Source organism: Acomys russatus, chromosome 4, assembly GCF_903995435.1.
Source record: "Acomys russatus chromosome 4, mAcoRus1.1, whole genome shotgun sequence".
In the NCBI taxonomy this organism is placed as follows: domain Eukaryota; kingdom Metazoa; phylum Chordata; class Mammalia; order Rodentia; family Muridae; genus Acomys; species Acomys russatus.
The window spans coordinates 18141186-18156170 of record NC_067140.1 but is presented as its reverse complement, the minus strand read 5'-3'; the positions used below and the strand labels follow the sequence as shown (position 1 = coordinate 18156170).

Here is a 14985-nt window from a genome sequence, read left to right as displayed (position 1 = left end):
CAGAAACTAGAGAGACAGACAAGACAGAGAAGCAGAAAAGTTTTCCTGGGCTTTAAGACCTTCAGCTTGTACCGCATATGCCCAAGTCTCCGAGTTTTTTTTTTCCTCTGCTCCTCAACCTCTCCTCAACAGCTGGCTCCTCTAGCTGGTTGTTCAACCAATGGTTGGTTTCCCTTAACCAGCCGTTCACTGCCTACTCAATTCTCCCTACTGCGGATCCACCTCTCTCCTCTTCACTGTTCCTGGAGCTTGTCTATGGGAGCAGGAAGAAACCCTGTCTCAAAAACCTAAGGGGGAGAGGGGGAGAGAGAGAGAGAGAGAGAGAGAGACAAGAGAGAGAGACAGAGAGAGAGAGAGAAAAGAAGAAGAAGAGAGAGGAGAGAGGATAAATGGCTGCTTCTGGACTTCCCTGCCATCTCTCCCTGCCAGCCGTTCTTGTTATTCTTGTTTGTTGTCTGCCTCTCATAGTCTGTTTTGGAGGGGCGGGGCTGCCCATCCTTGACCTGGCAGCTTCTCCATGCTGCAGCTCTGCATTGGGTAGTTCAGGGCTGCTCTCTGCAGTGTAACCTGTGCTGGCTGGATGAAGTCAGCAGGTGTCTGCACAGGGAATGTGGGGTTTACACATGACAACTCTACACCGGCCTATGAGAGGAGTTTTGAGGGTCTATTCACGAAGTCACGATACATTTGCTTTTAAAATCTTGGCTCCAGACTGCTGGTTTTAACGGTGTCTTTTCCCTCTGGAGCAGGACCTCCTGCAGATTCGGTCATACGTTTATGCTGAAGAGCCCAACATCGACATTCACAACTTCCTGGGGACTTTCACCAGGGTGAGTGGACTTGACCTTCGTCTTAGTGCTGACGGCTGTGATGGTGCTCAAGGCTGCGCCTGTCCAGCGTTCCTTACCAGAGCCCCACCTTGAAGGCTGACCGTTGGCTTCTCAGTGGGGACAGTGGAATGCTCTCCCAGTTCGGAGACTGTGTTCCAGAGCAGCCGGTGTTGTCATCCAATCCGTCTTTCCTCAGATGGCAGCTCCTCTTCGGTCTTGCAGATCCTCTGTGCCAGCATGTCCCTATAAGGCCAGTACTTGGGAAGCTGAGACAGGAGGACTGCTGTGAGTTCAGCAGGCTGTGAGGCCAGCCTGTCAAAACAGACAAACCAAACCACAAAGAAACCAAGCCCCATATGCTAGCTTTGAACTTAAGCTGTTTTCAGATCTTTCATAACAGAAAGTATATGTGAATATGTTATTTTTAGAATATAAGATTAAAACCCACATACGGAACAGAAGTTAAATGCCCAGTGTTATCTCTCTTTATTTTTGAGACAGGGTTTCTCTGTGTAGCCCTGGATGGCCTGGAACTTGCTATGCAGACTAGGCTGGCCTCAGACTCACAGAGATCTCCTGCCTCTGCCTCCTGAGTATTGGGAGTAAATGCCACCACCACCACTACTTGGCTGCAAAAATAAATCTTAGTGTACAAATCAACTTGTATTAGTTCCATACAAAAACCTGTCATAAACCGGGCGTGGTGGCGCACACTTGTAATTCCAGTACTCGGGAGGCAGAGGCAGGCGGATTGCCGTGAGTTGGAGGCCAGCCTGGTCTACAAAGTGAGTCTAGGACAGCCAAGATAACATAGAGAAACCCTGTCTCGGAAAAACAAAACAAAACCAACCAACCAATCAATCAAACAAACAAAGATTAACCTCCCCCACCTCCAACCTGTCATTTCTGGTGCTGGGAATCAAACCCAGTTCTTCTAGAATGCTCAGCAAGCACTGTACCGTCAAGCCACACCCCCACCACAAAACCTGCCTTTTCTTTTTTGTTTTTTGAGGTAACGTCCCTCCAGGTGTTACAGGGTGGCCTTGAACTTATGACCCTTCTACCTCAGCCTTCCACCTAATTGTGTATGTGTATTGTGTGTGCAGTGTGTATCTGTGTGGTGCTAAAGATGGAGCCCAGGGCCTTGAGCATGCCAGACAAACTTTTACCACCCTCAACAGTCCTAATCAAACCTGCCATTTTGTAGAAAAGATTTGAGCACTGTCAGACATTGGCATCTCTGGGGGTCCTGGGCCCCACCCCCTTGGAAAGAGAGAGCTAACTGTCATTGATATTTCGTCTTTTTAGGAAGACAGTGACCCTCCAATCAGTGAGAGTCTGAGTATCGAGAACACGCTGTGGGCTGGCACCGTCATAGCATCAGGTGAGACCTGGCCATGGAATGTGGGAGCTATTTGAACAGGGATGACAGCTCCTCTGGAATTAGAATCATCACCTACTAGCTGCGACAATGAGCTGTCAGTCAAATGGAGTTTCCCATTTGTTCTGGCATCTCTGGGGCCTAAAGTGACATCTGGTTGTGTCTTGGACCCTTGCATGCACGTGTGGCCCAGGGCCCTTCTGCAGTATCCACACTGGGAAATGGCCACTGTCAGGCCTATCATAGCAATACCCCACTCCCGGTACCAACTTCTGTTTTAGTTTGGGTTTTATTCTTGTGAAGAGACACTATGACCGTCACAACTCTTATAGAGAAAAAACGTTTAATTGGGGCTGGCCTACGGTTTCAGAGGTTTAGCCCATTGTCATCATGGCGAAAGTCGTGGTAACGTGCAGGCAGAGTTGGTGCTGGAGGAGGAGCTGAGAGTTCTACATCTTGGTCTGAAGGCAGCAGAGAGGGACTAAATTTCATATTGAGTGGCACTTGAGCATCCAAGACCTCAAAGCCTGCCCCACAGTGACATACTTCCTCCAGCAAGGCCACACTTCCTCCAACAAGGCCACACCTCTTAACAGAGCCACTCCCTGTGAGCCAAGCATTCAGACACACGAGTCTATGGGGGCCATTCCTGTTCGAACCACCACAGGAATGGTGGCTTTGATATTGATCGCTCAGGTGATTCTGAACGGAGGGGGCTGCAAGCTGAGGCTGGCCCACAGCAGCAGGAATTTCTGCTGGCTGCATGATGCCCGGTGTTGGGTGCTACTGGGTGTGCTACTCTTAGCGGCATCTAGACTGTAGTCACCATATCTACAGAAGCGGTCCAGGAGGTCAGAGACACACAGTAGGTCAACTCTGAGAGGTCAGGGCCGCACAGTGGGTCAACTCTGAGAGGTCAGAGCTGCACAGTGGGTCAACTCTTGAGAGGACAAGGCTACACAGTGGGTCAACTCTGAGAGGTCAGGGCTGCACAGTGGGTCAACTCTGAGAGGTCAGGGCAGAAGAGTCAAAGGCAGAGTCAGGAATAGAGCTCAGGTTGTCATCCTGGAGTAGGAGACAACAGTTGTTGCAGCGTATGGGGTGCCACAGTGTGGACATGGTGTCTAATTATGTTGAATTATATTCCCAGGGCAACTCTTTTACTCACAAAGGACTTTTCCCCCTTCTTATCACCTCTCACCCATTTCTCTATGTTGGTGTTTCTTGTGGCTTCTGTGGCATAAAAACAGGTGGGGATTCTATGACTTTGGCAGTGCCTACACATGTGTTGTGGGCTCAGAGCAGGAGACAGAGACGGGCACCTCTGGGGATAGGTGTCTCTTTCTTTGGCGTCATCTGTATTTGCCCCACAGTCAGTCTACAAGGCCTTCATTTTTCCTCAAATGAAAGATGGTCCTGAAGAGTCTGTTGTCCCAGGGCCTCCTAGCCCTGGCCACAGTGCTGGGGTCTGCAGCAGCCCATGCCCGCCCTGCCAGCCCTCCCTCGCCCCTGCAGCAGCCCATGCCTGCCCCACCAGCCCTCCCTCGCCCCTGCAGCAGCCCATGCCCGCCCCGCCAGCCCTCCCTCGCCCCTGCAGCTTTCGGTGCTCCCTGTTCCTGGAGTTCTCTGCTTTTATTTTAGGCCATTGGTAGATACTTGTTATTGTGAAATTTTTATGTTTTGATGATGGAAAAGTAAGATTCTTTTTCCTGTGGAAATTTTATTTATGTGCATGTGTGAGCAGGTGCCTTTGAAGCACAAAAGATGGCATTGGTCCCCTGGAGCTGGAGTTACAGGCACTTGTGAGCTGCCTGACATGGGTGCTAGGAACAGAGCTCTGTAGTCTTAGCTGACGTCTCTGCAGCCCTGAGGTTCTCCTTTTACCCCTAGCAACCTTAGTTCTTGGAGGCCATGACAGGAAGACCACCAGTTCAAGCCTAGCCCTGGGCTACAGTGAGACCCTGTCTTTAAAGTAAACAAAAACAAAGTGGGGCTTAATGGGGTATACCATTAATTCCAGCCTGCAGGTGGCAGAGGCAGGGAATCTCTGTCAGTTTGAGGCCAGCCTGGTCTACATTTGAGGACAGCTATAGCTATGTAGATAGAAAGAAAGAGGACATAGCTCAAAAACACAAAACAAGGGGCTAGAGAGAAGGCTCGGAGGTTGAGAGCACTGACTGCTCTTCCAGATGTCTTGAGTTCAATTCCCAGAAACCACTTGGTGGCTCACAAGCATCTATAATGTGATCTGATACCCTCTTCTGGCCTGTAGGTACAAATGCAGGAAGAGCACTGTATACACAATAATAAATAAATATTTTTTTAAAAACCCACAAAACAAAACAAAAAGAAACAACTGGTGCCATTTTCAAGGCTCCCTGGAGGGGTTCATCATCTGCCTTGTCAGTGTTGGGTCCTTATATTTTTCTTACTCATTTTTCAAGTTTGTTTGTTTAAGACATTTATTAGGTGAGGCCAGAAGAGTGTCTGATTCCCTGGGACTGGGAATTGTAGATGGCTGTGAGCTACCATGTTGGTGCTGGGAATTCAGCTGTGTCCTCTGCAGGAGCTGCATGCACCACATCGGTGATTGTATGGCGGTCAGAGGAGAGCTTGTCCGGCTTCTCCTTTCACCACACGGGCCCTCCATCCACCTCAGGTTGGCGGAGTTGACGGAGCCGCGCCCCTCTGAGCTATCTCACCATCTCTCTGCAGGCTCTTGTTGCACTTCTGCTCCACACAGCACTGCTGCTTAGAAATAGCCAATGTTGAAGACATTTATTCAGCAGGCGCTTTGCAGAGCCCTGCCACCATTCACCTGTTCTGGTTTTCCAGTATGGAGTAAAGACATCTAAAGGACCATGGAATTGAGTCTTAGAGTGGGCACACTTCCTGCTGGCGGGGGGGTCACACAGCCTGTGAGTGCCATCTCCCGGGAAGAGTGTAGACAGACTGGGGTCTTAGAGATGGCACAGATTGGAGCAGTTCATGGGAAACTCACGATGTGCTTTCTGGTTTATGGGGAAGGGAGAGCAGGCTGGTGTTCGGTGTTCTACGGCACCGCCTGCTGTGCCTCCAAGTGAATGCTTGGAGTGAGTATGAACTGGACATTTCCTGTGTTCCTAGTCAGCCTCAAGTCTCCCTGCCTGTCACCCGTAGACAGCTAACCATATTTGGATTGTGGTGTGAACATAGGATTGAATGCAAGCAATTTCCATGTGGCACTCAACTCAGTCTGCAGGGACTTAAAGTGTTCCTTGTAGACCCCGCCTCCCGATGCTGTCGTTCTACTGTTACGCAGTGCAACTTTAAAGGATAAGAAAGCTTGCCAGGTTGTACTGAAGATCCAGTTGCCTTAGCCTGCATCTGTCTGTGAAGGATGCAGTTGCCATGGCAATCAGATATCGCTGCTGGGCCATGGAAGTAGAAGGTACTGGGGAGGCTCAGGGCTGTGCAGCCCGTGTGTTTCAGAGTCCCTAGTTCTAGCTGGTTGCTTCTCAGACTGGGTAGGAAAGGGCTAGTTTGTGACCCCTGAGTCTGTGGTGTGGTCCTCTCCTGGCACATGACCAGCACACAGTCACTCGTGGGCACTGTGCCATGCGACTGATAATGCCCATCTGGTCTACAGTCTGGCTCATGTTCTCTGACCCCAGATGCATGCTGGGACACTGCAGCATGTATTTTCCAGAGCTCCCTTTTAGAAGCCAGGCATGTGTCTGGTTATATGAAATAAGTGGGTTACAAAATAACCCAGGAAGCAGGCAGGATTGGTCCCTTCTGGGAGCTCAGTGGGGCAAGAGGTAGGCTGGTGTGTGTGTGTGTCGGGGGGGGGGGGAGACCAGCAGGACAAGAGAGTGGGGGCACAAAAAGAGGTCAGAAACAGGGTTGTGTGCAGAGCAGGTACACGAGTGGGTTGCTGAACAGCTGTGCCTCCAGAGCCACAGACTCAGCTGGAGACATGGCTCAGTCAGCAGAGTGCTTGCCTAGCAAGCATGAAGACCTGAGTTTGATCCCCCAGCACCACGTAAAACAGATGCGGGGGCGCGGGGGCACACCTGTAATCCCAGCACTCCGGAAGTAGAGGAAGAGCAGGAGTTCAGGGTCATCCTTGCCTATGTAGAGGGTTTGAGGCAGCCTGAGCTATGTGAGATCTTACTTCAAAAATAAAACCTCTTTTAAAATATGGTGAATAACCCTGAGTCTTGAGCGCAGGCTGGAGACCAGGTGGGTGCATAGCGATGGCCTCTTGAGTGACCCTCTTCCTTCTCTTGGAGCAGAGCTCTGGTGGCAAGCTCATGGAAGCAGTAGGGGATTAGAGCCATTTTGATGGACACCCCAGATGGCTGGGCTGGAGTGGGGGACGTGCCCTTTGGGTGCTGCTCGTTTCTAACACCCTCTCCCTTGGGCATGGGGTGGAAGCGGGGGCAGTCCAGGCGGATTTTTTGCATTGTGTAGGAGAGGAGCAGCAGCCACATGGCCATCTCAGCTTGGCCCAGGCTGGGGTCCTGCTGTCTAACCACCTGCTCCAGTGACAGGCTGAGGGTGCAGTGCGCCCTTGTTCCCCAAAGCCGGCCATCTGCTGAGTACCATGCTCAGAGCCCTCCTGCCCTGCCATCTGCTGAACCTCCCGTGCAGAGCTTCATTGTGAGTTCACTGCAGGCGTGGCCAAGCACTTTAGACTCTGGTCTTTGTCCCATTGCAGCCCTGCCACATCAGGGCAGGGGGTGGGGGGGCTCCTCACAGATGTCTTTAAACTCCTTTGCAGTGGTGGTCCTGAGGGGGAGGGAGAGGGGAGGGAGGGAGGGATAGGAGTTTGCCTTTCCCGGCAGGGAACACGATGCTCATTTTCAGGTTTCCCCAGCGGGGTCTACCTCTCTTCCTTAGACTTTTACCCCCCCCCCCCTCCCGCCCTTCCTCTGCCGGGTGTTGTCCTGGCATCCTCCGTTTGCCTTGTTGGAGATGTTACCCACCTTCCTTATCTGGCTCTGAGCACCAGTGTTCTCACACACTGGGAAAGGGAGTCACACTTTGACAGTACTGCTAAGTTTCCATCAATAGGTGGTACCACTTCACACACTGGCCACTAGTGTGTGCGTCACCAGATGATGTCAGCCTTTCAGAGTATTGCCAGTGTAGGGGGAATGGTTTTGACAGTTTGCTTGGTTGTGTGTTTTTCTACGCACCTTGCTGTTTGCATTTTTTCTATAAACTGCTTCTTCTTAGAAACTGTTTCTTCCAGGCTTAGTGTGCCTGGAGGACAGAGGAGGAGGAGTAGGGGAGCTGTTGGGAGGAGTTTCCCTCAAGGAGCCATGTTAAGTAGACATGCAAAAAGCAACTGGGCAAGAGAATGGGCAGGGACAGAAGGGAGGCACTTTTGAGTTCCCACTCAGACGGGAATCTTCTAGTTACTTCTGGAAGCTTCTAAGGCCAGTGGCACACAACACAACTCCTAGCCCACGACTCACCTGCCATTAGAGGATGCTGCTTCTACAGGCCAGCCCTGTCCAGATCTGTAGGTAGCCATAGAGACGCTGCATCTTCACTGTTGCACGGAAACAGACACTGGCCCCACGTGGCTAGTGAAGTCTGTGTGTCTGGGAGCTGAGGGTCTCTACTACACACAAGCTGAAGCTTCAGCCATTGCCTGGGGCTTGTGTTACCCCGCTTGCTCAGTGCCACTTCGGCTCAGTGGCTCCTGGCACTCCTGAGTCTTGGCTGTGAGCAGGTTGCGAAAAGTGTCCTCAGGCTGGTGGGATAGGCTTGGTTATGACCTGCCTCTCTCCCTGCCTCTGTGTTCATTTGGACATGGTTTCTCTTTGCAGGCACTGTTGTGGGTGTTGTTCTTTACACGGGCAGAGAACTGCGGAGTGTCATGAATACTTCCGATCCCAGAAGTAAGGTACGTGAGACCCCGGCACGTGTTCATCCATGCTGACGATGGGCACCGGCAGTGAGTGCCTGGGTTCCAAATCTATCTTGCACCAGCTGATTGTCCAGGGGTGTGTGTGTGTGTGTGTGTGTGTGTGTGTGTGTGTGTGTAGCAACTACAGGTCTATGTCCTGTCAACAGTTCATCTCATTTCCCTCTTATACACATGATCCTCCCAGCCCTGTTGCCTCTCCATCATTTCAGTCAGATTGTTGCAAGCAGGGTGGTGGTGGTGGTGGTGGTGGTGGTGGTGATGCTGGTGCATACCCATCACTGCAGCGTTCCCAAGGTGGAGACAGACAGATTGGGGGTTCAAGGCTATTCTTGACTAGAAGAGAGAGTTCAAGGCTAGCCTGTATTAGAAAAGGCAAGACTCTGTTTATAAAACAAAACAATATTGTAAAAAGGTTTACAATATCAGCAGCACACTTGGACTGTTTCCCAGACCAGTCAAGTTCACACCAGCATTGACCGTAACCTTAACCTGTTGCTGACTTGAGGTTCCATTCCTTTTCTGAGCTGTATTTCTATGACATTATGGATTGGTTGTCCTTGTGTTTTGAGACACATGAAAACAAACACAGGCATTTCGTCCCATTTTATTTCATTTGGCTGGAACTCTGAGCGTGGGGCATGCTTGACCAGCCCCCCCGCCCCACCCCAATCATGCATTTGTTAAAATGATGGCTAATGGAAGTCAGGCTTCCCCAGCTGTGTAGGCCTAGACTTTTAGGGTGCGTTGTGGGACTGAGAGCGTAGGAGCGAAGTAGGGTCTCATCGTAGCATGGTGGGGACTGTGCAATGCAGAGATCAGCCTGGCACAGTGGCCACTTGCTTTTGTGTTTCCAAGTCTGAGTCTTAAGTTAGAAGATGGTGTTACGCCTTAAGTTAGAACATGGATGATGAAGTCTCCCGGAGCACCCTGGAGGTCTGTTAGGCACCTGGCCACAGTTCCTGCTCTCAGACCATGCTGTGGGGATGACACCTTCTACTAGCTCACGCCCCACTGGACGGTGGTGTGTGGTGTAGTGATGGTGAGGGGCTGAGGCCCGCTTTCTGTCCAGGCTGTGGGCTGCACCGCGGTCCTCTGTGCTTTGTCTCCAGATTGGCCTGTTCGACCTGGAGGTGAACTGCCTCACCAAGATCCTGTTTGGTGCATTGGTGGTGGTGTCACTGGTCATGGTGGCCCTGCAGCACTTCGCCGGCCGCTGGTACTTACAAATCATCCGCTTCCTGCTTCTCTTTTCCAACATCATCCCCATCAGGTGAGCCTGGGATGGGGCGGGCTTCGGCACGGTGAGAGGGTCTTTCTCTTGACTCACTCAAGGACTTTGCTCCTGGTCTGCGGCAGACTGCTGTTCTAGCATAGGCAAGGCCCCTTTATCCCTCAACTGTCTCTCCTGTCCACGAACGAGTAATTAAAAAGGAGAAACTTCCTTTCCTGTGACTCAGTGACTTGAATCCATGTAGAATGGTTGTGTGGACTGTGGTGTTTCCTGCTTCTGGTGGGGCTCTGACTCCATGTGCACAGTACATGTGTGCAGTCTGTGTCCCGCTAACCCTCTGCTCTGTTCCCTACCTAGCTTGCGTGTGAACTTGGACATGGGCAAGATCGTGTACAGCTGGGTAATTCGCAGGGATTCAAAGATCCCCGGGACTGTGGTTCGTTCCAGCACAATTCCTGAGCAGCTGGGCCGGATTTCTTACTTACTCACAGACAAGACAGGTGAGCTCCTCTCCAATCAGCTCCCTCTGGATGTGGGAGAGGTGACAGCAGCCGCTTTCCTCCCAGCCTCTTGGATGAAGAGGGGGAGTGTTTGGTACCCATGGTGATACCAGCAGACACCTGCACGGAACTGCTGACCTACCTGACCTGCAGGGCATCCTCCTTAGTTCGTTCCCACACAGGGCCGTTGGAGTCAGAAAGGATAGTCAGGGCACAGAACATAGGGACAAAGTGTCTGTCAGAGACCCAGACTTGTGATTAACTCAGGAGGCCTGGCCATGTTCACTGATGAGCTGAGCCCTGGTGGGGAATTCAAGGTTTGGGGGTGGGAGACCTGGCCGAAGGCCTTTCTGTCTGTCTGGTGGCTGCAGAGTGTGGGGAACCAGCACAGGGGTGGTGGTGTTGGGCAGCACTTGTTGCTTTTGTTGCTGTGACAAAAGAAACAAGAAAGCCGGTGTGGTGATGCACGCCTTTAATCCCAGCACTCCGGCAGAGGCAGGCGAATCAATGTGAGTTCGAGGCCAGCCTGGTCTACAAAGCAAGTCCAGGCCAGCCAAGGCTACACAGAGAAACCTTGTCTCGAAAAATCAGGAAAGAAGGAAGGAAGGAAGGAAGAGCGAGCAAAACAAGAAAACAAACTTGAAGGAGAAAGGCTTTATTTTGGCTCCTGGCTTTAGATGTCTCAGCCCAGCCCAGCCAGCTGATGGATTCAATGCTTTTAGGTCTGTGGTGAGGCAGGTACATTGTGACACAGTGGTGGTGGAGGAGGAAAGCTGCTTGCTCATTGTCTGTCAGGAAGCCAAAAGGGTCTAGGGACAAGATAAGCTGTGTTTTGGTATCACTTTTGTTTCTGTGACTTAGTGGAGAAAGGGTTTCTTCAGCTTACAGTTCCAGGTCACAGCCTATCAAGCAGGGAGTCAAGGCAGGAACTCTCAAGCAGCTAGTCACAGCATGTCACACAGCCAAGGGCGGAGAGAATACACACAGACATGCTGGCTTTCTTCTTTCTTACCCTGTCCAGAACTCCGTGCCTAGGGAATGGTGCCACCCACAGTTGGGCTGGTTCCTCCTAAATCATTTAATAATACAGTCCCCTCGGGTATACCCATGGCCTAGATAATTCCTTACCTAGGCTCTCTTCCAAGTGATCCTAGATTGTATCAGGTTGACAAATGAGGTGTACCAGGAGGGCTAAATCAGCAGTGGCTAATCCATTGATGAAGTTAATGCCCTCGTGAGCCATCACCACTCCACAGTGCCACCAGCTAGGGACCATACCGTCCACACTTGAGCCTTTGGGAGTATTTTATTTCTGACCCACAACACCCCTCAAGTTAGCAAAAGCCAGGGTTCTGCAAAGAGAGAAATGGGAAAGTTTCAGTACTGGGCCTCCACAGTGGCCTCTGCGGGGCTCAGGCATGGGTGTCACATGTCTGTGTTCTTCTATCCATGTGTCTTCCTGCTCAGTCCAGGCTGGTGGGCCCAGTGTATGCCATGGTGCTACCCTCTTAGCTCAGAGAACAAGTCAAGCACCCTGATTGACAGCTCCAGGGAACAGGTGCAGTCTTGTCCCCGTGGAAACTAGGATGCTCTTTTGAAAAGAAGCGTGGGTCCATCTCCTGTCTGCTCCACCGGGGAAGCAGTGAGGCTGACACATGACGCTGACTTCTTGGAAAGTGGGAGGAATGTCTGCATCTCTTGTATTCCAGGAACCTTGACCCAGAATGAGATGGTGTTCAAGCGGTTGCACCTGGGCACAGTGGCCTACGGCCTCGACTCCATGGATGAAGTGCAGAGCCACATCTTCAGTATCTACACCCAGGTGAAGCCTTGCTCTCGGCACTTCAGTCACTGGCTGCACATCTTAATTATTTTAGCCCAGGCTGGCCACACACTCACTGCATAGCCATGGGTGACCTTGAATGCCTCGTCCTCTGCCTGTACTTCCCAGATGCTGGGATTACAGGTCTGTGCTTCTACGTCTGGTTTGTGTTGTGCTTGGGAATTGAACCCAGGGCTTTGTTTATGCTAAGCAGGCCCTCTACCAACTAAGCTACAGTCTCAGATCTCCTGAAGTCTAAAAAAAAAAAAAATCATGTGTGTGTTCTGGCTTTTCACTTCGTGTGTGTGTGTGTGTGTGTGTGTGTGTGTGTGTGTGTGTGTGTGTGTGTTTGAGATAGGGCCTCAAACTCACAGAGATCTGCTTGCCTCTGCCTCCTGAGTGCTGGGATTAAAGGTGTGTGCCACTATGCTGAGCCATTCTGATTTGTTGTTGTACTGTTTTGCTTTTTCGAGACAGAGTTTCTCTGTGTATCAACCCTGGCTGTCCTGGAACTCTCTTTGTAGACCAGGCTGGCCTCGAATTCATAAAGATTCACCTGCCTCTGTCTCCCGAGTGCTGGGATTAAAGGAGTACGCCACCACATACACCCTGTATTTTTAAATAACTACTGAGATATATTTTTATACACCAAAAAAATCCAGTCATGTTAAAGGTACAAACTTAGTGACTTTTAGCAAACTTCTGAGTCATCAGAACTGGCACTGTGGCATGGCTTTTGTTCCTCTAGCCTTTAGGGTTTTGCAGCAGGGCTTGGGCTGCTTCGTCTGTCTGACTGTCTGTCTGTCTGTCTGTCTGAAAGGGTCTCACTGTGTCCTGGATACCTGGAACTCACTGTGTAGACCAGGCTAGTCTTGAACTTTCTATGATCCTCCTGCCTCTGCCTCCTTATGTTGTTTTTCTTCATCTGGGTTCCGGGGACAAAGCCACAGACTTAGCCTCCTTGACCTCCTTAGTCTTCCGTGGTATTTGCAGCCCTAAGCCAGATGTTGTGGGTCAGAGCTGGAGGGCCTGGTTGTTGCCCCCACACTAGCAGGTGAACCTAGTGACTCCGCAGGACAGAGCTGCCACCCTTAGCACTGCTGAGTGAGGCGAGGCTCTTCCTTGCTCTGGTGTGTAATCTGCTGGCTCCCAGACAGTGTTCACAAGATGACACATGGGGTACAAGGAGAGAAGACTAGTGTGTGTGTGTTTGCATGACATTTCACCTCGCAAATTCACACAACACTGACCACTCCCTAAGACCTGTGGGCTTGACCTCAGGACCTCCATGAATCCATCAGATGGGAGTGTGAGGTGCGGTTCTTGACACATCCTGCAGAAAGAGCTGGAATCCTACCTTTGTTTATCTTTTGCGTGTCCAAGTGCAGACCGAGGTTTATGAGCGGCCAGGTGACCAGTGTTGAGTGTGATTGCGACTAGATGGACCTCGTAAAAAGAGGGGTGGTCTCAAACATTCTGGAGTACTCTAGATCATTATTACAAGGCCAAACAAACAGAAGGAAATGGCCATGAGCTAAAACTCCTGCTATGCTGGGGAGATAGGGGGAAGTCTCCTGGCTTGATTATTAATACCATTACAGAACTGAATATAATCTAAACCCCTCACATCTAACCCTTTAAACTTTTAAAAAAGCATTTATTTATTTTGTACGAGGGTGTGCACATAGAAGTCAAGGACAATTTACAGGCCAGCTCTGTCTGCCTTGTGAGATCCGGGGACAGAGCTCAGGCTGTCAGCCTCGCAGCCACTACTTTTACCTGCTGAGCCATTTCACCAGCCCCTCCAGTCTTTAAAAAAAAAAAAAGTATAATATAATATAGTATAATATAATAATATATAAAATAGACCATAAATTATAGTATGATGTAAAATATAACATAAAATATATTTTAAAAACCACATGCATACATGGTGGGTTTTGCCTTTCTACCTCCATACAATAACTAGGACCAGGGAGTTTACTCCAGGACAAAAAGAATTTTCTCCCATCCCTGTGAGTGCTGCATCTGTTTCTGTTTTTCCCTTGGTATATTTTAAGTAAAAAGAAGTGTGTGTGAGTTAAAGGGTCTGGGACTGAACATGGTGTCAGATGAGTGAAGCTCTTCCATATGGTAGTGTGTGGCTGTCACAGGCCTGGCAGAGTGGCCATCATCAGAGGCTCTGGGATATATGCATGTGCATACACACACATACACACCTGAGTAGAAGGAGACTCAACTCCACAAGCTGACTTCCACATATATCATGGCATGCACACTCATGCCTCCGTCTCGAAAAAATAAAGAAAAACAAAAATAATAAAAGTCTGATGTGGTTAGGCTGGCCTCCAACTTACTTTTAGCAGAGGATGACCTTGAACTTCTGCCCCTCTTGCCTCTACTCCTGAGGGCTGGGACTGCAGTGTGCGCCCCGCAGCTGGTCTGTGTGTTTCTGGGGACCTCATGTGAGGTCCCTGTAAGGAAGCCATTGATAGAGCAATTGAAAGAGATAGTCTCTGCGTTCACGGCCATTTCCTCTCCACCCGAGACATCTTACCAGAAAGTGGGGAAGACCTGCTTCTGGCAGCCTTGCTGCACTGACTGAGACCTGACCATTCCCACTCTAGAAGGTGCCTCTGGAGATGCTCAGCTCCGCTTCTCAGCGCAGGCTCCGTGCTCGCACTCTCCAGCCCCAGCAGCTGCCGTGCTGGAGTCTCCACTGTTGACCCGAATCTTAGATCATGATTCAGTCCAGGCGCTGAGGGGTGTGAGCAAAGAGGAAACATGCCTTGGTGGCGCCATCACATATCTTTAATAGAACTTAAATTGCAGACTGATAGAAAGTGTCATTTCTCTGGCAGAGGAAACTTCTTCATAAACCTTCAGCCCCCTTTATAATTTTAAAGTAAAAAAAAAAATCTTCATAATTAAAAACACTCAGCTAATGAGCTGTCGAAGCTGGAGTTCTGATCCCTCGCTCTAATTATTGTTACCATGTTGTGCCCTTTGACCTGGAAGTGCAACTTGTGTGCTCTTGACACCAGAGGTTAACAGAGCAGGAAGCCAGAGCCCTGTGGGTCCCCACAGTGACCAGAATAATTTAGTAATTGTCTAATTACCTGAGGAGTCCAAAATGCCACTACTAAAAATAGTATTAAAAGTTAAACGAATGTCACTTTCTTGTTTCTCCGACCATCTGTTCTCTGTTCCGGGTAACCATGGGTCATGGGTGTTAAGCATCATGCATGGTGAAGTCTCACTTGGCTTTTCTCCTGCTCAGTGTATATGCTTTTAATGG

At 50.2% G+C, this 14985-nt stretch overlaps 1 protein-coding gene across 4 annotated transcripts in view; it reads left to right on the top strand.

Annotated features, from left to right (window-relative positions):
• Window positions 1–14985, top strand: part of Atp9a (ATPase phospholipid transporting 9A (putative)) — a 111346-nt gene that overhangs the window by 52249 nt on the left and 44112 nt on the right. For all 4 annotated transcript variants that reach the window (XM_051143865.1, XM_051143863.1, XM_051143864.1 and 1 more), the window contains exons 8-13: window positions 750–830; window positions 2139–2214; window positions 8034–8110; window positions 9244–9404; window positions 9723–9865; window positions 11575–11687. In XM_051143865.1, the coding sequence (XP_050999822.1) occupies window positions 750–830; window positions 2139–2214; window positions 8034–8110; window positions 9244–9404; window positions 9723–9865; window positions 11575–11687 (651 nt within the window). The remainder of the gene's footprint in view (window positions 1–749; window positions 831–2138; window positions 2215–8033; window positions 8111–9243; window positions 9405–9722; window positions 9866–11574; window positions 11688–14985) is intronic.